The 23,124-nt window shown below is 62.4% G+C and overlaps 1 protein-coding gene across 5 annotated transcripts in view; it reads left to right on the top strand.

Moving 5' to 3' along the window:
- Window positions 1-23,124, top strand: part of TBC1D2B (TBC1 domain family member 2B) — a 62,098-nt gene that overhangs the window by 33,985 nt on the left and 4,989 nt on the right. For all 5 annotated transcript variants that reach the window (XM_040642904.1, XM_008687890.2, XM_008687891.2 and 2 more), the window contains 9 exons: window positions 3,506-3,669; window positions 6,336-6,565; window positions 7,098-7,487; window positions 11,108-11,218; window positions 12,080-12,273; window positions 14,522-15,016; window positions 17,756-17,873; window positions 19,795-19,980; window positions 20,134-20,255. In XM_040642904.1, the coding sequence (XP_040498838.1) occupies window positions 3,506-3,669; window positions 6,336-6,565; window positions 7,098-7,487; window positions 11,108-11,218; window positions 12,080-12,273; window positions 14,522-15,016; window positions 17,756-17,873; window positions 19,795-19,980; window positions 20,134-20,255 (2,010 nt within the window). The remainder of the gene's footprint in view (window positions 1-3,505; window positions 3,670-6,335; window positions 6,566-7,097; window positions 7,488-11,107; window positions 11,219-12,079; window positions 12,274-14,521; window positions 15,017-17,755; window positions 17,874-19,794; window positions 19,981-20,133; window positions 20,256-23,124) is intronic.

Genomic DNA, 23,124 nt, shown 5'->3' with positions numbered 1-23,124 from the left:
CCCCCCCCCGACGGGGTGCACGGGGGTGTGGTAGGGGAGGCTCTGCAGGACGGCGGGTTTTGACTTAGGTCTGAAGCACGAGGCGGGACCTGCAGAAAGTGGGGCAGGAGCACAGCCACGGTGCGAGGCAGCGGCCGTGAGAGCAGGGGTTCCCGAGTCCCCAGGCCCGCGTGCCAGGAGCTCGGGCGCTGAGTGGAGGTGGTGCAGGGAGAGGCCGGGGGTCCCAGGGCAGAGGGCTGGAAGCAGGGTATGCGCGTCGGGCGTGGGGAGCCAGCCCGGCCGCACCTGCCTGCCTGGAGGTTCACAGATGAGATGGTTTTCACTGCGATGGGACTTCGGGGGCAGGACACGCTGTCGTAGGTGTTGCTGTGACGTGGAAGGATGGCGCGCTCGTCTGTCCACGTGTGGTGGACAGGCAGTGGCAGAGGGTCCCTGTGACCACGTTCCCACGTCCCTCTGGCGGCACTGAAACCGCTGAAACCAGAGACATGAGGTTCCAACTTGCACGCCGGCCGGGATTTGCACAGGGCTGAGGAAGAGCCCCCCGCGGCCACAGGGCTGTATTTGCTCTGGCTGCAAATCACCCCAGACCAGAGCGTGAAGGCAGCGCACATTCACCCTTCACGCTTGGAGCCAGACGTCCAAAATCAGTTCCTGGGGCTACGCTCCCGGAGCCCCAGGGGAGCCCGTCATGGGTGCCTGCGGCTCCCGGTGTGTGCGGCGGCCCCGGGGCTGTGGCACAGCGCCCGCGCGCCTCCTCTCCTGAGGATGCTGTGAGGCTCCCCACCTCGAGGCCCTTTGTCTCGTCTGCAGGCCCCTCCCGTTATCTTGGCCTTTATCATTTCAGAGAACGTTTCCTGATGGGCTTGTGCGTGTCTGTGTCCCAGTGGGAATCTACCCAAAGAACTGATCTGTCGCGGGGGGGGGGGGGGCGTCGGTGTCCCCAGCGCAGCCTGTGGCCTGTGTTCATTACACGTCGTAAATGTACGTGGAGAAATTGATCTGAAATAGGTACATTTGGAAACAGCTGTTGTGAATTACATCGATTGCTGGTGTTTAGAGACCCTTGGGGCTGAACACGCGGCCCTGCCGGTGCTGCTGGCCGCCTGGGCCCCTCACTGTCCACTTAGGTCCATTACTGAACCAAAGAGCAGCGCCCGGCCCGGTGCCTGGGGACACACAAGTCCAGCTCAGAGGTTTGTCTCTCGACAGTGGGGTCTTGGAACAGCGAGCTCGGTCCGAGAAGGGCCCCGAGTCTCCACCGGGAGGGCCCTGCTTACGTGGCCATGAGCTCAGTTGTCTGCCGCCGGAGCGGGCGGGGTGCGTGGTTGGAGGAGGGTGCGCTCAGTGGCCTCCCTGGCGCAGTCACAGAACCAGCTGCCTCGCGGAAGAGCTGAGCCAGGGATGGGCTCTTTGGTGTCTCGGCTTAAGGAGCTTCTGCTTTGAGCCTGATCCCGTTGCCTCCTCACCTGGGGCTTGGCGCCCGGAGCCTCCCTGCGGAGCAGAGGCGAGCCCGACTTTGTGCCCGCAGCCTCGCCACGGGGCAGAAATGGGGAAGGTCCTAAGTTGTGTGAAGAGCTGCTCTTTCCCGGCCACATCCACGTCCGCCCGTCCCGCTATGTGGCTCCTTCCTGCACTCGCCCCACGAGGAACCCGGGCCGAGGGCTGTGAACTGCTCCAGCCGTTGGTGCCGCGCCTGAGTGATGGCCACAGCCGACCGCTGAAGCTGCCGTGGGTGCCGCGTGCCCCTGCACAGCCACCTAACAAGCCAGCGTGTCAAAGAAAGGATCAAGTGTGTCAGGCTCGTGTGGACGTGTCCTCTTTCTTCCTGAGCCGCTGTTTTGCAGGACTTCCCGCACGGCCGTGTAATCCTTGTAAAATGTCTCGTTCGCTGGGTGATAGTGTGCATTGGTGAAGATGCGCCAGTCGCCAGAGGGAGAGCCTTAGGGGACGAGTGGCACGTGGGCAGTGTTGTACGCCTTCACCTGCCTGCTCCCTCGTGGCCCCGGGGAAACACACCGAGAACCCGTGTGGTGGGTGTGAGTGCCAGGCCCCTGGGGACAGCGTTGGAGCGGAAGGCTGTGTGGGCCTGTCGGATGCAGCGGCGGGAACTTAATGGTATTACCAGTTTCCCTGCAGTCTCATGTCTAGAGTGTTCAATACAGTTCGAATCGGGCAAAACAGTGTGCTTCGCGAACACGCCAGGTTGAGAAATGGCCGTTGTCCGTGAGGGTGTGGTCGGTCAGCCTCCCGCAGACTGGCAGCCTCGCTCCATCCCCCGCACAACACACGTTTCTCCGCGCTCTTCGGTTCAGCCGCATCAGCGAGCTGTAATTTACCTGCAGGAAGCTCACGTGTGTTCCCTGTACAGGCCGATGACTGTCCGAAACCCTACGTGGTCGTGAAAACGCCTCTGTAATGGAGACACCGGGCGTTTCCGTCCCCCTGCGGCCGACCGCTCCCCTCACCCAGGCCCCCAGCCGACCCTGGCCTGCCTCCCGTCGTTGTCTCTTTGTGAACGTGGTCGTGCTGTGTGTGGTCCTTCGTGCTTGTCTTCTTGAGAAGACGCGTCATCTTCGTGGGCTCCTCTGCGTGGACGAGTGTTTCGTGGCTCATTCCCTTTCTTTGCTGAATAGCGTGCGGTGTGTGTGGACGTGTCCCAGCTGGACCACCCACTCATGGGGACATGTTTATGGCTGTGAGGAATCAGGCAGCTGTGACTGTCCACGTGCAGGCCCTGTGCGCACACGTGTTCTCATTTCTGCGGGTAAATCCCTCGCTTGAGATTGACTGCCAGGCCGCTAGGCTGTGCCGGCCGCTGCGTGGTGTCCGCGTCCTGCGCTGGTGCCGCAGCCCGCACCCCCGCCGCCTCGCCCCGCCCTTCACAGAGGAGGCGGTGGGTCCTGCGTCCCGGCGCTCGTGGTTTTGCCGCACGTAGGCACAGCGTCTGTGACCACTGTTCCCTCGAAGCTCTGAAACACTGTCATGTTGCACACGTCATTCAATGCCTAAAAGCACTTCTCCCGCGACATGGGGGCTGTGGCTGGCGTGTTCGTGGGGCAGGACTGTGTCTCGGGCTCGTGGCTCCCGAGCTGGAGTCGTGGCAGGCACTAGTGACATGGGAGTGGACAGACTCACTGAGTGGTGCCGTGGAGCTCGACCCACCGCGTCTGCTCTCCCGCTGCCGGCTGTTCGGCCGCCGCGTTCATCCGGGTCCTGCGTGAACAGCACGGCGGTGGGCGCACTCCTCCGTGTCTCGTGCCCACGCCCAGGAGTTTGTTTGCGACACGCGGGGCCTTGGGGCGGGTCCCCCTTCACCTGAACTGGGTGCTGCCGCTGGTCCCCCGTGTGACTCACGCCAGCAGCGCCCACCAGTGCTCCCTCTCTGCACTCCCTCCCCAACATTTGACGTTGTCACATATGTTAATTTTTGCCAGTCCTGTGTATGTGAAATAACACATTTATTCACAGCGCTTTAAATAACTCGTTTCGTTTCTCCTAACAGAAATTCAATGTCCTCTTTCCGTCCTGGGAGAGGACATGGCGACAGTCGGAAGAGTGTGTTTTATACCAATGAAGAGTGGGAGCTTTTAGACCCGAACCCTAAGGACCTGGAGGAGTCCATGGCGCAGGAGGAGAGGAAGAAGCCGGCCCCCGAAGGAAACAAAGGTACGGACGTGGTTCCTGTGGCCCGTCCTTCTCTCCGCGGCGCGGGAGCCCCTGTGGCACCAGGCTTTTCTGGAAGAGGGAGGCGCAGTGGGGTTCGCGTCCTCTCCTGGGGGCATGAGCCCTGAGGGCCTGCGAGGTGAGCTGTTACGAGAAATGACCGTCCCGTCCGTGGCTCATAGGCTTTTTCAGGAGATAGAGCGTCTGGAAGTCATAATGCTCTTTACGGATATATGGATTTTTTTAAAACCTTTTGTTTACAGAAATCTGTAATGTACCCGAGAGTAGACCGTACAGGGTCACGGATTCCGCTGCAGTCTCGTGGCTCCCACGGTTTCAAACTTAGGGCCACTCTTTCTCCACGCGCCCCCTGCTCCCTTGCGTCCACCATCTGCGGGCTCGTTTTAAAGTAAATTCTAGACATCAATCCGTTGCATCTAAGTTTTTGTTTCGTGTGTATCTCTAAGAGATAACAGCCCATTTTAAAACCTTACGGCGGCTTCGTTATTGTAACGAGACACAGCGGCGGTAAATCCAGTAATCGAAGCCCACGCTGGTTCCATAGCTGCGTGGTCACGTCCCTGGTCTCGTGAGGCACTGACAAGGCCTGCGGGCGGGTTTCCTTGCTGGTCCGTGTTGGCCTCTTGGCCTCTGAACAGCTCCCCGTCCTTGTCTTCCCTTTGCCTTGGCGAGCGTGTGGCCGAATCAGTCTCCGCGCCGAGGATTTCCCACGCTCCGGAGTGCGGGTCCTTTCTTGCTCCTCATGCTGCCCCATATGTGATTGCGGGGCTGAGCCCTGCCCAGATGCGGGGCTGACTTCATCAGGACCAGGACGCTCTTTGCTGGGGGTCTGGGGCTGTGTGCCCTCTGGCTCCTGCTGGTTTTGGGATGGATCAGGGTTCGGGTGTCGACAGCCCGACCCCGTCTGCACAGCCGCTCCTCATGCTCGTTCAGGGACCCACGAGGGATTATCGATGTCTTCATGGAAAGTGACAGTAATTTTGAAATTCTGCCTGGCGCTCGATTCTAGCGTGGGCTGGCAGGAGGGGCAGGATCATAGGAAATCTTTATTGGGAGGGCAAGTATTAGAGGAAACGCTTCTCCTGTCCCCCGAGAGGGTGGTCCTGACTGGCTCTGCTGGGGAGCCTGCCTGTGTTCGCGGGGTCGTGGCGTGGGACCCGCAGTCCCATGTGATGCGGCGTGAAGGTGGCGGGCTGGGTGTGCTGCGCTCCCCGGCGAGGGCCCACGTCAGTGGGGGCACCTCCTGAGGAGGGGGACTCGGGTTCTGGAGGGTGAGCTGCGAGCACGGTCGGGAAGGAAGGGTCTGCGAGGCTTGAGCGGCTCGCGTGGGCCGGAAGCTCCCCAGCCAGACACGCAGCCAGCCGGCGTCTGCAGACTCTGATCACGCGGGTTCGTGGACCCTTCCTGTACCAGCTGCGAGCATCAGCCCAGCAGCCTGTCCGTGTCGCACATGGGGCACGAGCTCCTCTCCCTTCCGTCTGTTCCCCTGCTTTCAAGTATGCCAGGTTCCCCGTCGGAAATGTGAAGGGGACGGGTTTTCACAGCGAACGCACCCACGTAGCAGCACTTACTTCAAGAAACAGGACGGGGCCAGCCCTGCTCCCCGGCCCCCCGGCCCTCGCCCTGTTCCCCAGCCCCCAGCCCCCCGGCCCCGCCCGTGGCCCCAGCCCCCCGGCCCTCGCCCTGTTCCCCAGCCCCCCGCCCCCCCGGCCCTTGCCCTGCTCCTCAGCCCCCGGCCCCCCGGCCCTTGCCCTGCTCCCCAGCCCCCCAGTCACCGGCCCTCCCAGGGCAGCCGCTCTCCCGACTGAAGAGCTGGGAGTCGTCTGTTTGCAGCTTCGTGGACTCTGTGTCCTGTGTTCCAGTTCACGTTGCCTCTTCTAGTGCGTGTGAATCTGGATCCATCCATACTAGCCTCTATTTGGATCCATCAGTATTTTAAAGGCCCAGTTTTAGGGAAGAGAATGTAGTCACACTTTAAAACACGTGTTCGCAATGAGGAAGACGTTCATTCAGGGCGTGGGTTTGCTTTGTTTTCTTACTGAGAACAGATGAGCCAAGGGAGCCAAGGATCCCTGTGTCCCTGAGTCCCGCCCGGGTCCTGCTGTCTGACTGCAGGCGGGGGCCCCGGGGAAGGGGCTCCGTGTTTCCGGGATGCTGCGGGAACTTGGAGCCACTGTGCTCCTCCCCAGCCTGCGTGTCTGTCCCGTCTGGTCCCGAAAGTGGCTGCAGTGGGACATTGGTGATGTGACCTGAGCGTCTGGAAAAGAGACCGTGTCACAGACGAGTCTTGAGCGAGGCGTCTGGTGGCCTTGTCCTAAATTCCTCGTCTGCCCGCGCGCTCTGCCCGTTGCCACTCGTCGTGAGGCAGACGTTGAGCAATCGCAGCCAGAACGTTTTCTTGAAAAGGAGCCACGTGACCAGCCTCATAAGGAAGGATCCAGGGTGGGGGATCATCTTTGAGTTCGGCTCGATTTCGTCGAGTTCGTCGAGAGCGAGTCGGGGCCCAGGGGCGTCCCCGCCCGTTGCTCTCTGCGCGACGAACACAGAACTTCCCGGAGGATGGCGGGTGGGGCATTAATGTGTTTTACTGGGGTTTCCAGAAGGACCGTGTGTCCTGCTCTTAGAAAACAAGTTCTGTTTTTACGTAGGAGTTACTGGCTCAGGATTTCCCTTCGATTTTGGACGTATTCCCTACAAAGGAAAGCGCCCTTTGAAAGACATGATCGGATCGTACAGAAACCGCCACGTCAGTGGTGAGCCTTCGGCGGACGGGGCGAGCGCAGGCGGCGCCCCCAAGCCCGCGGCCGAGCTGCAGCTGCAGGTGCAGAGCCAGCAGGAGGAGCTGGAGCGGCTGAGGAAAGACCTGTCCAGCCAGAAGGTAACTGTCCCTCCTCACCCGCGTGTCCCCCGGCCCCAGACGGGCTTCCCCCCAGGACTTTGATGGAGGTGCCCACGCTCCGCTGGGTCACTTCTTCAGAGACCTTTGGGTTTCCAGGGGGCGTGGGGACGCCACCAGTGGGTCAGGGGAGGGTCTCAGCCGCCGCGCCCACTCCCACCCCAGCGCGGGGCCGGCCGAGTCCACTAACAGGAGGGGGAAGAGTTCCACGTGGTGTGCGCTTCCCTCTGAGACCGAGGACGCATTGTGGCTGGGCACGTCGGAGCCGATGTTAGAGCCCCCGTGTCACACACGGATGCGCGCACTAGGGGCCGTGGCGGAGGACGGTGCGCGCGTCCGCCGTTTCCTGTTTCCTAGAATTGTTCTCTGCACACGGGCTTGGCCGAGTGCGTGTTTCTTCCTCTCGTTTCCAAGACCCTCCGAGAGGAAGTCGCTGTGAGCGTGCGTCTCGGTCCTGCATTGCTCCGTGTCACGGGGTCACCGTCTCTGCTTCTTTCCCCTACCCCGCCCCCAGGAGCTTGTGCGGCTGCTGCAGCAGACGGTCCGGTCCTCCCAGTACGACAAGTACTTCGCCAGCAGCCGGCTGTCTGAGGGAGTCCCGAAGGACGCGCTTGGCCTTCTGCACCGCAAGGATGACCAGATCCTGGGCCTCAGCGGGCAGCTGGAGCGGCTGTCCCTGGAGAGGGAGAGTCTGCAGCAGGAGGCCAGGACGCTCAAGAGCAAGGTGGGCGAGCTCAGCGAGCAGCTGGGGATGCTGGTGGAGACCATCCAGGCCAAGGACGAGGTCATCATGAAGCTCTCGCGCCGGCTCAGCGAGGGCGCGGACAGCACACCGTCCGCCGCGGGGGTGCCCGGCTCCCCCGCCCCCGCCAGCAGGGAGCAGTTGGAGCTGGACAGGCTGAAAGTGAGTGGGGCGTGGGCTCGGCTGCTGGGCGGGGTTCAGACGGCGTTGCAGGCGGCCCCCCGGTGCGTCCAGGGCTGCGGGCCTCAGCACGGCCGCTGGACCTCTCGTGAGCGGATGTGGCAGGACTTGCAGGCAAACGATGCGTAGTTCTGTAAGAAGCATCCTTGGAAAATGGACGTCTGAGTCCAGTGGTGATGCCGTTGCTCGGAGTGGTTCTGGATCTTTCCCTCCCTTGCTCTCAGGCGGCTGAGACTCCCCTTTCTGCTCTTGCACCCCTAGAGCTTCCTTAACCCACGTAGCCCAGGGGGCCCGCACTGCACGCACAGCCTGCCTCAGCCCCTGGTGGGCAGCTGAGGGAGCATGATTTCTGGTGGCTGGTGTGGGGTTGGCTCCCAGGCAGGTCTGCTCAGAGTCAGGGCCCCTTGCGCCAGGCTGGGAGGGTCCTGGCACTGAGGACGGGGGGCTGGCCCTGGGGTGGGGGGCTGCTTGCTGAACGCATGACTGTCTTGGTCGTAACTGAGGTGGGGAAGGGCTGTGCCCCTGGCCATCAGGCCGCAGACAGCACTGAGTGTGGCCCAGCCCACCCCAGGCAGGTCTGTCGCCACAGGCCCCACCCAACCCTAACGCCTCCCCCTCGCCTCTTTCTGTAAATACCTCGGCACCGGGTGTTTGGCCCCTGAGGGCAGGTTATCCTTGAAGGCAAAGTTTGCCACATCGAGGTCATCAGTGAGCACCTACTGAATGCCCTGCAGTACCTTGCCGGCTTGTTGGTGGATAGCTGAGTGGTGGCTGTGTGGAGGTCTCTCAGAGAATTCTAGAACAGAAGCGAACCCGGGGCCGACAGCAGCGTCGTCGGGACGTGCACGTGGCCTCCCGTAGTGACCCCTACTCAGTGACACGTGTGAGGCCAGAGGGCAGCAGGAACAACAAAGCTCCCAACCCCGTTCCTCTATGATTCGACCACAAACAGCTGTCGTGGTCGGTGTGGCTGGTAAGACTCGGCTCTGCTCGTCTGCGCAACCGAGAACGTGCCCGACCTGGACGTCCCTGCAGCAGCGATATGCATTGACCACGGTTTGCTTCACGTCGGCTGAAATCAATATTGTGCGAGCACGCCTGTTTTCGCAGTGTTGGGCTGCAGGCCGTACAAGCGTGCTCGGCGGGGACGCGCGGGAGCCGAACCACGGCGTGTGTGGGAGTGAGCGGCTTGTCTCTGGTCCACGCAGGTCCCTGTGGAGACGGCAGAATTGATCAGAATTAGACTTTCCCCCTTATCCACACTTTAGTTTTTGTGGCGTGACGGGAGGAGTGGCTTTGAATCATTCGGTGATGTTGTGACTCTTCCGCCAACATTTCTCAACAGCGTTTAAGGCCCATGGCTCTGAAATCCCACTGTGGTCGGGTTACGTGGCTACAGAGCTCATGGAGGAGGTGGCTGTTCGGGGGCCGGCGCGTGGCCGTGGGCTCCACGTGGGCCGGCAGACGCCCGCTCCCACCGCTGGCTCCCCCGGCTCTGCGGGAATTGAAGGCAGGCTTGCGGGCGGGGGCTGCGGACGGAAGTGGGGTTTGCTGCGAGTGTCCTCGTCGCTGCACTGTTTCCATACTGATTTCTTGCCTTGACCCCGAATTCAGAACGCCCCCGCGGGGGACACTGTGTTGCTGGGAGTTCTCGTCCGTCACTGTCACAACCCACTTTCTCCAACTCTGGTCAGTGTGTGCGGCCTGTTTGGAATTTGCTGACACTTGCTGTTGGCTCTGGGACAGGGTCACTTTCTGTTTCTGGGGTATTTTGAGGAAGGAGCACACATTGGTCGTAGGATTTTACCAGCCTAAGTACTTACTGTTTTTGTACTTCCTTCCAGGCCTTTCCGTGGCTCCGCGATTCTTCCTTGCTTGGCGCAGGTGGCCCTCTGCTTCGCTGGGCACGGTCGGGGGTGCCGTCGTGATGCCATCCCCCCCAACCTGTGCGGCTGGTCCTCCTGGGACTTGCTCTTTGGCGCGGGCCTTCACGCCCGCAGCTTTTCCCTGTCTGGACTCTCGCGTGCATCGGTTCAGCCGCGTGCCAGGCTCCGCGCTGCGCTGGGAGCACGCGGCCTCTCCTGGAGCTCCCGGGGTCGTTAGCACATAAACAGACCGCGTCACGACTGTAGGGAGCACGGAGAGGAGGGGGTGGGGACCAGCTCGGGCGCTGGCTCAGACCCTCCCAGCTTCGCTGCTTGTGAACCCCACATGGGGGTCGGGCCCCCTCCCGCCCCAGTGTGTTCGTCTGTGAACCAGCCCTCCCCTCATGGGGTCTGGCCAGGACTGGGGGCCTGGCACTTGTAGGGGCTTCACTGTGTGGTCGCCATGGTCAGCGTAGGGCGAGTCCTCACGGTGAACGGTCACACAGAACATAACCGGAGGACCCGCTTGCTCAGCTTTCCCGCCGTCCCCCCCGCCCGTGTCCCTCGCCCTCCTTCCGTCAGCCTGCTTTTCATTACGTGTGTGTTGTCTGCTGCCAGAGCTTTCACTCGCCAGGGGAAGGGAGGACGGAGACCAGGGAGGAGGGGTCCGGGCCTCCCGTGGGGTTGGACCTTGGCGTCTCATGGGCCTGTCGTGACGTGCAGTCCGCTGACACAGGAGGCGTGAGCGTATCCGTTGGGTGTGGTCAGCAGCTCTGAGCCTGGTGGCCCGGCTCTCAGCAGAGACACGGGGACGGTGGCCTGAGGGCTGTCACTTGCGGAGCCGTCAGGACTTTCACGCGGACCCTGTAACCTGTAGTGTCAGCTCCACAAGTCCTAGCGATTGAAGAGCCCTCGAAACATTACAGTTCGTCTGCACATTTTATGGTGATTGTGGGCCCCTGTCCCCACGGTGGCGTCCAGCCCGGAGACGGGGGCACGTCCCGGGGAACAGCCGTGGTCTCCGTCCCATGAGGGGCGGACACTCCTGGCTGGTCCGGGAGTTGCCCGGTGACCCAGGGGCCAGCGCAGCCCTGGGGACCCCGCAGAGAAGGGGAACACGTGGATAGAGGACGGTGCTTGGTGGGGCGCATTTGTCCCAGACGCCTCCCCTCCTCGCGGGCTTTCACCAGCCACCCCCGATCGTGTCGCCGCACTGGGCAGACTTGTCACCAGCCCGTGAAGCACTCTCAAGTCACGCGGCAGGTGCGGCAGACGGTGACAGCTGGTGAGTTTTAGGTGAAGGGCGTATCCGGTTCCTTGTTCTTCTCTGTCAGCCTTTCCAGAGTTTGAAATGTTTCAACATGAAAATGGGAGGGTCGAGCTCTCCGGAGGCGGGCGATTCTGTAGTGAGCGCGCCGTGTGTGCGTGCTCCTTTCTCTGTCACCTCAGCGGGTGACGATGAAAACCCACAGAACACGTGTTGTTTCTCGAGTTAAGAAATGAACACAAGGGTTTGCTTTGTGCCACGTCAGCAAGCGCAGGGACGTGACGTGTTCGCAGCGTGAGGACGTAATCCTGCCTGCTCCGTCGTCGCCCCAAGGGTGGCTGCACAGACCATCGGGAGGGCCCGGCGGTCGGTCTCTTGACGCTCGCGCTCACTTGGTGGGGCTCTTGGCGGGGACGGCGATTCTGTAACTGAGAGACCTGCGTGAACCGATGGTTTTTTGTTCCCAACAGGATAACCTTCAGGGATACAAAACCCAGAACAAGTTCCTGAACAAGGAAATCCTGGAGCTCTCGGCGCTGCGGAGAAACGCGGAAAGGAGGGAGCGGGATCTCATGGCCAAGGTGGGTCGTGGCGCAGCTCTGTTTCCTGGTGGTGGGGGTCGCGGAAGCCTTTAGAAGCGGGCACACCTTAAACCAGTCCTGCCCCCACGCTGGGGGCGCGAGGTCACTGAATCTGAAATACAGGGTGCAGAGCACTGCGTACTCAGTGTCGCCGTGTCTGAGGTGAAGACAGCAGAGGCGCCCGTCGTGTCCTCATCGGCACGCGTCATGGGGTTTCGGAAAACAGTTCACTCCGACTCTCAGGTCCCCCAAACAAAGAGTATTTGGACTGTGGTTTTTGCTGTTGAGTTGCGTGGACCGGTTTCCCAACTGTAAACGGGGACGGTGGGAACCCGTCGGTGTGAGTCTGTCACCATTGTGGCCGGAAAGGCAGCTGTCACCCGGTGGCACTCGGTGTGCTAGCAGCCGCCACCGCATGTACCCAGCTCACCTCGTGTTCCCGGACCTGCGTCCGCGTGGTCCCAGGGCGTGTGTCTGGTGCGTCCGATGAGGCGGCAGACAGGAGCTGGCCCCGGGGTCCAGGGAAATGTCAGTGCCACATGCACGCCTGCTCACGGCCCATGTGCCCGGTGACAGCGTGACCTCAGGGACCGCCACAGGTTCCTGCCGCTGCCTTCAGCAGTGCGGGACTGATGCGGGAGCGGCGTCAGAGCTCTCACCGCCGGCCCCTGCTCCAGCCCAGTGCCCCGGAAGAAGGGGCCCGGGGCAGCCTGCTGCCGAGGTGACAGGTAGCCCGAGGCGCACACGCGTCTCCTGCCCTCCATGCGGTCCCCGGCTCCCCTCCCCTGCTGCTGGGGGCACCCGGGGGTTGCCCATCCTGCCTCCTGGTCGGGACGGAGGTGACCTCCCTGTTCTCTCCAGTACTCCAGCCTGGAAGCCAAGTTGTGCCAGATAGAAAGCAAGTACCTGATCCTGCTCCAGGAGATGAAGACGCCGGTCTGCTCGGAGGAGCAGGGGCCTTCCCGCGACGTCATAGCCCAGCTGCTGGAGGACGCCCTGCAGGTGGAGGGCCCGGAGCAGCCCGAGCAGGCGTTCGTGAAGCCTCACCTCGTCAGGTACGGGCGCTGGCGACTGGCGGGTGTGGACCCGTGTCCCATGTCCCCCGTTTCAACAGCAGTCGTCGTTCACGGAGGACTGAGTGCGAGTGTGTCCCGTTGCACACTCGTGACGAGCACTGTCCGTCACCAGAACGGGTGATGGGCGTTCTTGCTGTAACGAGCGCGCAGCAGAGCCGGGCTCAGGCCAGGTCGTCGAGTCCAGGACCTCGCTTCCGAGCGCGGCAGGGCCCGCGGTCCCCGCCGTAGCTCCGGTCCTGCTGGGAGCCAGACCCCGAGGAGCGGGAGTCCCGTCCTGAGACGCAGCTGCTCCCACATGTGGTTCGAGAGCAGAGGGGGCCCAGCGTGGGGAGAAGGCTTGGCTAGCCCAGCGCGGTGGCTCAGCGCCCACGGAGGGTCTGACTGCGCTCTGGCAAGACCTGCCGTGTCTGAGCTCGCAGCACGTGCGCCTCACCCCTGTCACGGAGTGCTCCTGAGGCCCACGTGCCAGGAGCTGTGCCAAGGGTTCTACCCGCAAGCACATGTGGACCGCTCGGCAAGGGGGGTGTTTTCAGCCTCACTCTGCGGACGGGGAGGGACGCACCACGTCCGCAGTCGCCCTCAAGCAGTGGGGGCAGCCTGAGCAGCCGGCTCCATGCCGCGCTCTCCGCAGGGTCCGCGGGGCTGCCGGCTGCTGGGGGACACCTGTCTTCCTCCCTCGGGCGCCTCTGGGCTCCTCTGTTCATGTTGTTTCCAAACCTCACCTGTAAGCAGAACAGTAACTGCGTGTTGATGTGTTTCTAGCTCATTATGGAAAATTTCAAGCCCGCAGAGGAGAGTCTCCTGACAGCCCCCCAGGCGCCCCTTCTGTGATCATTGTCAGTCTGGTTGCACCTTCTCCTCCCCCGCCCCCAGGGTTTTTTCTGGAATATTTTAAAGCAAATGCCAGACACCGTGTCCTTTCACTTCACGAACTTCAGTGTGTATTTCTAACTCTCACTGATGACATGTTCTGATTCACGAATCCTGCCATGCTTGCAACTTTCCAGCGTTCCTTCTGGAATCTTCCGGATGGGTCTACGTGGCTCCCAAGCTGCCCCTCCACTGTCGGAGGCGCAGGTGGAGCCCACACCACAGTGTCTCTACTCCCTCCCTCGTGGTGGACACGTAGGGTCCTTCCACGTTCCCTTGTGACAGATGAGACATGGCAAACATCAGGATTCGTGTTTCCACGCGTCCGTGTGCGGGCTCCTCTAGGGTGTAGACGAGATCTGCAGGATCCCCGACCCGCAGGGACACGTCTCTGCGGCTCTGCTGGGTTCGCTCAGGTCAGGCCCTCAGCAGCAGGTGTGAAAGGCCCCGTGTTGGTCTTCTGTGGCTGACCTCGCAGATCCCCGCACAGCACCCGTTACCGTCTCAGCTCGTGCAGGCCGGCTGTCGGGCAGGCCTCCCTGGGTACTCAGGGTGTCACAGACGCTGTTCCTTCCCGGAGGTTGCGGGGCTCAGGGTGTGTCCCTGTTCACTCGAGCTGTTCCCTGGGGTTGTAGAGCGAGGGCTGTGTTTCCACTCCAGCTGTTGGGTGTGGCCTTCCCCACTTGTGGAGACCACGGGCATCCCTGGCCTCTGGCCCCCTTCTCCCTTCCTCAGCCGGCAACAGTGGGCCCCACAGTCTGCACACCCCCAGCCCTGCCCCCCACCCCCGCAAAGGGCTCCTGCATGTACGCTGGCCCCCGGACGGCCTGGGGTCACCTCCCTGCCCTCAGCTGTGTCAGTGTGATGCCGAGCGCCTCTGCCATACAGTGTGGCCAGCCACAGGTGTGAGGTGCCACGGCCGGACGTCCTTGGGGCCACGGTCCTGCCTCCCTCACCCACATCGTGTTCAACCTAATATCTACACAGATACGTTCTCCTTCATGTGTCTACCTCTTAAAATGATGTTTTCCAAACATGAGAGTTACACGTACAGACACATGTGACGTGTAAACGCATGTTCACGTGGCCAGTCTACCAGGCGTGTTTTTCTCCTGTGCTTTAAACTCTCTAGAATTGATTTTTATTCTAGTATCAGGAGATCTAATTCCATTTCCTCCTGTAGAGCTCGCCATGCGTCCCGCCCCGAGTGTCGAGAAGTTTCTTCTTTCCTCGCCGAGTTCCAGTGCCTGGTCCCAGGTCAAAGGGCCACGTATACGTGGGCCCGTGCTCCTTTCTCTTTGGTTGGTGTTTTTGTCGGAATCCCATCGTTCAGCTTTCCCTTCTGTTTTCTCAACAGTGAGTACGACATCTATGGGTTCAGGACGGTCCCAGAGGACGACGAGGAGGAGAAGCTGGTGGCCAAGGTCCGCGCGCTGGACCTGAAGACGCTGTACCTGACGGAGAACCAGGAGGTGTCCACCGGGGTCAAGTGGGAGAACTACTTTGCGAGCACGGTGAATAGGGAGATGGCGTGCTCCCCGGAGCTGAAGAGCCTGATCCGGGCAGGCATCCCGCACGAGCACCGCTCCAAGGTGTGGAAGTGGTGTGTGGACCTCCACACCCGGAAGTTCAAGGACAGCACCAAGCCCGGCTACTTCCAGACGCTGCTCCAGAAGGCGCTGGAGAAGCAGAACCCGGCCTCCAAGCAGATCGAGCTGGACCTGCTGCGGACCCTTCCCAACAACAAACATTACTCCTGCCCCACCTCGGAGGGCATCCAGAAACTCCGCAACGTCCTGCTCGCCTTCTCCTGGAGGAACCCGGACATCGGCTACTGCCAGGGCCTCAACAGGTGGGTGCCCGGCCCAGTGCACCCCTGTCTGCCCCACCGTCCCCTCCCCGCCAGGGTCTGAGTGGGTGGGTGCCCGGCCCAGCGCACCCCTATCTGCCCGACCGTCCCCTCCCCTCCAGGGTCTGAGCGGGTGGGTGCCCGGCCCAGCGCACCCCTGTCTGCCCGACCCTCCCCTCCCCTCCAGGGTCTGAGCGGGTGGGTGCCCGGCCCAGCGCACCCCTGTCTGCCCGACCCTCCCCTCCTCTCCAGGGTCTGAGCGGGTGGGTGCCCGGCCCAGCGCACCCCTGTCTGCCCCACCGTCCCCTCCCGTCCCGGCTAGCCGAGGAAGGCCAGCGTCGTGAGACAGCGTTGCCTTCCTCTAGGCTTAATTATGCAACGTCCCCGGTTTTGGAGTAATTGAGGGAAACAGACATACTTTCAAAAAGTTATCAAGAGCAGCAAACGTGGGGCGCCTGGCTGCCTCAGTCAGAGGAGTGGTGACACTTGAGCTTGGGGTGGTGAGTTGGAGGACCACGTTGAGTGCAGAGATTACTTAAAAATAAAATCTTAAAAAACACCACCACCATCAGACATGTTATCTGAAACAACTAAGTTTTCTCATTTTGGTTTCTTCTTACTCTTGTCATGCTCAGGTTTTGACCAGAAGTTTGATTTCATTTTAATTTTATATAATTTTATGTTTCTAATGCACAAAGTGGGCACTGGTGGCCACTGTGTGTTTATACAGGGTCTCCGGGAATCGGGGTTGCCCCACCCGGCTCTTTAGCCGGCGGAAACCGAGCCCTTTTGGACTCGAGTCCTTCTGCAGGTGTCAGGAAGGCTTCCGCAGACAGGACACTGGACAGCCTGTCACATTTTGTGATGACCCGGGCTGCTCGTTCGGAGCCAGGCCCGGGAGACGAGGCCACGGGAGGCCCCGGGGTCTGTGCTGCACGGAGCTGCGCGTGAAGCTGCTTCGTGCTGCGTGTCCGGCCCACACGTCTCCTGCTCACGCTGGCGTGGCACCTGCCCCTTGCGTTCTGTCCGTGCGGGAGCGGGGGAGCCAGGCTGGTTAGCGGTTCGGACCAAGAAGCAAGACTCTGGGTGCACTCTTGAGGAATTTCCCCAGAAGCCAAGTGCGTGCGTTGAGTTCTGACTGCTGAGGTTTATTCTGGCTGTTCAGGGGCCTTTGAAATCCTCGTGTGCCAGCTGCTGACCTCCAGGAAGGGCCGTCTGTTTGCATCGAAAGTGACCGTTGCAGGAAGGAAGGTTTCCAGGTGGAATGTGCACACCAGGGTTCTGGGAAGTCACGCTGTGTCCGTGGGGTCAGGACGGGGCAGCCCCCCTGAGCCCCGGAAGTGAAAGGGGCTTGGGCTTCCCCTCCACAGCCCCCATTTACAAAACCAAAAAAAGAGCCTGTAAATAGGAGGCTGCCGAACGACGCGGTCTTGTTTTGCTGAAATCCACAATTCACGTTGACTACTCAGTCTAAACATTCCCGGAAGCTGAAAACTTCTGAGGCCCGGAAGCTGCAGTGGGGACCTGTGCATGCCTGGGGGTACGCTAACACCCCGTTTACCTGGCGTGGTCGCGGAATCCGTTCTTCCCCACAAAAGCAAGACTTCCAGAAAACGAAAGCTTTCCATCTGCAACTGCATCGCCTTTGGGGCCTCTTCCTTTTAACCGTTTTCCTGAATTTGCTTCCAAATAGTTTACGCGCACGTCCCGAGAACCCAGAACTTTGGTAGAAGAGCGTTAGCCTTTTCGGAGTGACTCGGGCCACCGTCTGGAACGTCCGCGAATCTAAACCACGTCCCGTGGGGCTGTGCTGGTTTTGGACGCTTGGCCCTGTGTCCCAGCCCCTGTGGACGCCGTGGCTTTGCTTTGTCTCCTGTCCCTGCCACGGCCACCTTCCTGCCGACGGCACAGTCAGGCCTGCTGGAGGCACCCCCTTCCCACCTGCCCCGTGTCCCTCCTTTTAGCCTTTTAGTTTGCGATGAGGCCGTTGTAGTTTTACGTGAGGGTTTCCCGTGAGGCGCCGCAGCGCCGTGTCTGAGAGGAGGCTCTTGGATTCCAGAGGCCGAGAGACGGGCTCCTCTCTGCCCGTGTTGTGTCCAGACCCTGCCCGGATGCCCACTGGGAGCCGAGCCTGGGATCCCGGGGCAGGTCCCCTCTGGATTGGTGACCGCGTTGTGGTCGGCCCCCCAAACGGTGGAAGCCACGCCTCCTTCCCCCCGTGTGCCCGCCGTGGGTACAGTTCCTCCCGAAAGCCCGTCAGAGCGGCGGCTCGTAAACCGTCTTTGTTCTTTGTCTCTTACGCTCACGCCTGGGTTTCTTGTGCGTGGAAAGATCAGCTGCATTAACTGCGTTATTTTCCTCTTTCATGAGGCTGGTTGATCATCGGGAAGGAATTTCATCTCCTTTTAACAAAAACCAAATGAAAAGGTTGGGGGGAATAGTAGCATTGCTTCTCGAACCTGAGAAAATGCCTCCCCTGGGGCCCGGCCGGCTCGGTCGGGGGAGCCTGCGACTCTCGATCTCGGGTTGTGAGTTCCAGTCCTGTGCTGGGTGTGGAGATGACTGGGAAAAAAGGAAAGAAAGAAAATGACTCGCTCGCGTAGGAACGCCTGCTTGTCGTCGTTTCCTGGGGACGGGAGAAGGTGTGGCCGCGAAGACTGACGGCACACGGTGGGCGCCGCTGTCCGGACCGGCCGTGCGGCCTGGCTCGCGGGTGCTCAAGGTGCCGCCATTTGCTTGCAGGTTGGTGGCGGTGGCCCTTCTGTACCTGGAGCAGGAAGACGCTTTCTGGTGCCTGGTTACCATAGTGGAGGTGTTTATGCCGCGAGACTATTACACAAAGACGCTGCTGGGGTCCCAGGTACGTGTAGACACGCGGCGCCTCCGCCAGCGAGGTGGGAGATCCAGCTGAGACGGGACTGAGCTAAGCCTTGCTGGGGGTCCCTGCACATGCCACAGCTCTGACCCCGCAGGGGGCGCACAGGGCAGGGCGCGCCGCGGACCCCGGCCGGGCTGAGTGGGAGCCGGTGGGGCGGGCTGGCGGTTATGCGCCTGAGAGGCGGACCAGCCCCGCAGCCCTGCTGTTGTGGTGCCTGCTCAGCTGTCCCCTCTGGCTCCCCATCCCCCCCACCCCAGCCACAGCTGTCCCCCCCGGGCTCTGCTGTCCCCCAGACACAGCTGTCCCCCAAACACAGCTGTCCCCTGGACACAGCCGCGTGCCTGGGTGGCTAAGCCATGGTCCAGGAATGTCTGGGAACCCGGTGTGTGAGCTCAGGTTCTCCAAGAAGCTAAGGCCGAGGCAGGAGTCAACAAGCTAGAGATTTCTGAGGGAGGCACTGGCGAAGGACCGCAGTGGGAGCGGGGAGGCGGGGGAGCCCCCAGACCAGGGAAAGGAAGGAGACGTGGGTGGGATGGATCTCAGACGGAGGAAGTTTGGCCAGGCCAGCGGGGAGTCCTCAAGCAGGGGCCACCTGTTACAGGCACGCGGCTCGTGGGAACAGGCTGCGTCCGGGCCTGCCGTGGTCACTGCCTGGCTAGGAGTAGCCAGAGGCAGTGCTGGACCCAGAGGGGCAGCGTGGGGGCTGCAGTCACCTCCCTGGCAGGAATGTGAGGGCCCAGTTCATGCCCGCCACGCCTGCAGCCCGAAGCCAGGGCCGGGCAACGCGCACGGGGAGAGCCCAGGGTTGTCCCCGTGCGGGCAGCCCTCACGTGGGCAGTCCTGGCTCTGGACCAGCCCCTTGGGCCCAGGCCAGAGCTCCCCTGGGCCAGGCTGGGCCCGCTGCCCAGCTGGCAACCCTGCTCGTGCGCCTGACCTTCCCAGCCCCACGGCGGCCGACTGACGCCCTGGCAAGGGGTCGGCAGGGGGCAGGAGGGGAGTGCAGGTAGTTCTCGGCCCGCCCGGCCCGCCCATCACGGGCACTGCCTGTCCGCGGCCTCGACTCCTCCATGGTGCCAGCTCTTGTCTGGCAGCTCTCCGTGCTTGGGGGACCTCCCTGCTCCAGCCTGGGGGCGGCTCCCTGCCTTTGCCTCTGGGTCACCTCACCATCAGCCGTGTGGCTTCTCGGCTCTTCCCTCACCGTGTGACCACGTCCCTGCACAGAATCTCTCTGTCGTAAACATTTGGGGTGGCCTCTGCCTGGCTGGGCTTCTGGCCTCTGCCACCGGTGCTGCTTCTGTGGTGGCCCTGGCTTGCACCCATCCGGGGCTCCGGGAGCGCTACCCACCCCCCTCACTGGGGCCCTGACCGCAGCTGTCCCCACAGGCCAGGCATCTGGCTCCCCCACGGCGCCTGACCTTCCGGGGATGGACGCCTGTGCCCAGCAGAGCGCCATGCCCGACCCAGCGAGGAGGGCGAGAGCTCCTAGTTTGATGTTGGTTTGCACGTGGCTTGTGGTGCCCCCATGGCAGCCCTGTGAGAGTGGGCTGTGGGGATGTGACCCAGCCCACCCCGTGTGTAAGCACTGGGGCTGCACCGAGGACCCTGGAGGCCACGCCCCTCTGCCGCCCCCATACCCGGGCGGCATCTGTGGGACGGACGTGCTGATGCCGCACGTCCTCTTGGGCCCAGGACTCGGTTCCCCCCCCCACCCCCCCGGAGCCCTGGGTTGTGAGCGGGCAGCAAGGCTGACTCTTCCCCAGCTCTTTGCAGCCGCCTGTCTTCCCCGGCCGCTCGAGGCGGGAGTGGGTTTCGGGCGCTCAGCGCGTGCCTGCAGTGTGCGAGGCCGGGCGTGCCGGGCTCTGTGGCGAGCGACCCAACGCTCCTCCCCTCCGCTCCCCTCCAGGTGGACCAGCGGGTGTTCAGAGATCTCATGAGCGAGAAGCTGCCTCGGCTGCACGCGCACCTGGAGCAGCACAACGTCGACTACACGCTCATCACCTTCAACTGGTTCCTGGTGGTGTTCGTGGACAGCGTCGTTAGCGACATCCTCTTCAAGATATGGGACTCTTTCCTCTACGAGGGACCAAAGGTGGGTCCGTTCGCCGCGTGACTGGTGGCAGAGTGGCCAGCGGGCCGGAGTGGCCCCTCGGTGTGCCGCCGCCGGAGGGCGCGGGGGACCACCGCCCGGGCAGCCCTGAGCCGAGGGCCTCTCTGCTGACGGACGTCCCCGTGCTCCCCGCAGGTCATTTTCCGGTTTGCCCTGGCGCTTTTCAAATACAAGGAGGAGGAGATCCTGAAGCTGCAGGACTCCATGTCCATATTCAAGTATCTCCGTTATTTCACGCGCACGATCCTCGACGCCAGGTGAGTCCCTGGGGGGTGTCCCCAGTGTGGCAGACGGTAGACGCGCTGTCCCTGCTCCCCAGAGAGCAGCCATCCCAGGGGTGCGGCATGCGAGCCAGGAGTGGGTGAGGCTGCAGACACTGATGAGGGGGAACGAGGAGGGAGGATGGCTTGTCCTTGATCCACCTGACACGCGTCCCACAGGCCGGTTTGTGTGTGTTCAGCGAGCATTCCCCGAGTTCTCCCGGCGTGGCGGGCCGTCCGCCAGGCACTGAGCGGGACAGACGAGGGACAGGCCCTGATGTGAAGAGCCTGAGGGGAGACGCACAGCCTGACGGGCTGGGTGCTGCCGTGGGGGAGGCCCAGACCTGGGATGGGGCGGGTGCAGGGGCAAGGCGGGGTGAGCAGGGCTGGGCAGGGCGCAGCTAGGAGAGGGTGTCCTGGGCCCAGGGAGCTGGAGCAGCGGCGAGGAGGGGAGACGCAGCCTGTATGGGGCTGTGGAAGTGGCTCAGCCGGGGCAGCCGGGCGGGAGCAGAGCGGGACTGGGCCTCGTGCCTGGGGTCTTGGGAAGACGGGGGGCCAGGGGGCCAGGTGGCCTGGGAGGTGCCCCCAGAGATGGAAGAGGGAAGTGGACCTGGGAAGACCCTGGACTTCCGGCCGGGTACCATGTCAGGGGGAGTGTCCCCCCCCATCCCCCCCGTAGCCACACGGTGTTGCCTGTTCCAGGCGACTGTCCTCCATGTGCCCTGACCATGGCTTGCGGCTGCTCTGGCCACGCTCTCCGGGGGCTCCCACGGGGGCTCCCATGGACCTGCCGCTGGTTGGGCCGGGGAGGGTGGTGCTGCCCTGAACCACGGGGGAGGGGCGGGTCACAGTCCTGTGCTGCCAGGTGCGGAGCGCGAGCCACCGTCCCCGCCCATGCGTGCACTCCAGGCTTGTGCAGCCACGTGAAAGCCACAGATCCTTCCGCTGAGAAATATCTGGGGCCGTCCAGACCAAAAGTTGCTTTCAGCCTTTTTTTTTAAGATTTTATTTATTTGAGAGAGAGGGCATGAGGGGGAAAGCACAAGCAGAGAGGGAGAAGCTGGCTCCCCGCCGAGCAGGGAGCCTGACTCAGGGCTCGATCCCAGGACCCCGATATCGTGACCTGAACCCAGACGCTCAACCGACTGAGCCCCCCGGGCACCCCGCTTTCAGACTGTTTGGACTGTAGCTCGTAAGAAAGCTGCTTTGTCTCAGAACCTGGGACGCCGGTCTGGAGTGTGAGGACATGACACAGAACCTGTTGAAATGTTGGTGGCTCTTGCTCAAGGTCTGTGTTAGATATTGCGGTTTTAATTTCCTTTTTGTTACAAAATGCTTGTTGCGACTCCCCACGTGGACCCGTCCACACACTGATGTGTCACAACCTGCCTCAAACCCCCGAGGGCCCCCAGTAAACTGACAGGCGCCCTCTCCTTGGCCGGCTCGTGAGACACCGTGGGGCAGCAGCTGGGCCTCATGGCCGCGGGGCGCCCGTTGCGNACTCCTAGAAGTCATCGCTATTTTTAGGGCCTCCCACTTGGGAAGTGGGGTTTTAGGGTATTTTCAAGCTGGATGATGATAGTGTCTGCAGCAGTGACCTAAGCTTCGCCACATGGAGCCCGAGGGTAACGGCCAGCAAGACTGAGTCTGGGGCGACCCTCGAGAGCGTCCGCCGAGCTCACACGAGGTCGAGCTCTAGAATGGCAGGGCTGCTGGATTGGGCACCAGGGGCCCCTCCAGCCTCAGCGGCAGCGCCCCCTTGTGAGCGGCTCTGGGGCAGCTGCCCAGCCGCTGTCTTCAGGGAGTCAGGGTTCGCAGCCGCAGTGACGGGCCGGGACCCCGGGATTGTAATACGCCCCCCAGACCAGCGGTTCCACATAACTGAGCGGTTCTACTGGGGGAGGGGAGAGGCCGCGAGTGGCGTGTGTTCGGGGATGCCGAGTTAACAGGACTGAACAGTCCCGAGTCCGGGCTTCTGGGGTATTTGGCTGACCGGGCCCGCAGAGAGCCCTGCTGTGCCCGCGGGGCGGAGAGGCCGCCTGAGGACTTGAGTGCTTTCTGGGTTTGTTCCCTGTTGCGAAGAGGGGGCTGGACCCCAGGTCTCGGAACGGGGGGCTAACAGCTGCGGGAAGCGGGGCCGGTCTCGTGGGCCCCGGGTCCCAGGTCCTGGCTGGCACTTCCGTTCCCAGAGACCACCCCTCTGCAGCCCGGGCTCCACTTAGGCCAGCCCCGTTCTCCGGCCGCCCGTGTTCTAGAACACTCTGGGAACTTGGCGTTTGAGGCTGGCCTTTATGATCTTTGACCTCCTGCGGAGAATGCTCGGGAGTCAGGCTGTCTGAGGCATGGATGTCTCCGCGGTGTAGACATCTGAGAACTCGCTGGCTGACGTCATGCCGGGTAGAAAACAAGGCCGGGGGCAGGAGGCCCGGGCAGTGGTTGTGCCGTCACTGCCACTCCTCGGGGCTGGAGGGAGGAGAAGCCTGGGACGGCCGCAGGGCCCCTCGGTGCTAGAGGAACCCCAGGCCAGACCTCGGGGCACGTCGACCGGCAAGCGGCTAGGGGCCGGTTAGCGGGATTGGTGCCTGAACCTGTGGATGGATGAAACCCATCGAGTGTCTATCTGTCCATAGACTGTGTCCAACGCTGGTCACACGGCCGACAGGGTCTGACCATCCCTGTCAGGTGGGCTCCTTCCTAGTCAGTCCCAGGAAACCCTGAACCAGCCTCCTGCTGGTCCCGAAGGCTCAGGCACACCGGCCCTCAGACGCCCGGCAAGTGCCAGGCGCTGTCCTGTGCTCACGGTGGCCGTGCTGGTGACCCCACACCCCAGGAGGTGGCACTGTGGTCCTTCCAACATACAGATAGG

This window comes from Ursus maritimus, unplaced genomic scaffold (assembly GCF_017311325.1).
Source record: "Ursus maritimus isolate PB19 unplaced genomic scaffold, ASM1731132v1 scaffold_27, whole genome shotgun sequence".
Taxonomy (NCBI): domain Eukaryota; kingdom Metazoa; phylum Chordata; class Mammalia; order Carnivora; family Ursidae; genus Ursus; species Ursus maritimus.
The sequence above is the reverse complement of the archived record's forward strand: the minus strand, read 5'-3'. Positions and strand labels throughout refer to the sequence as shown.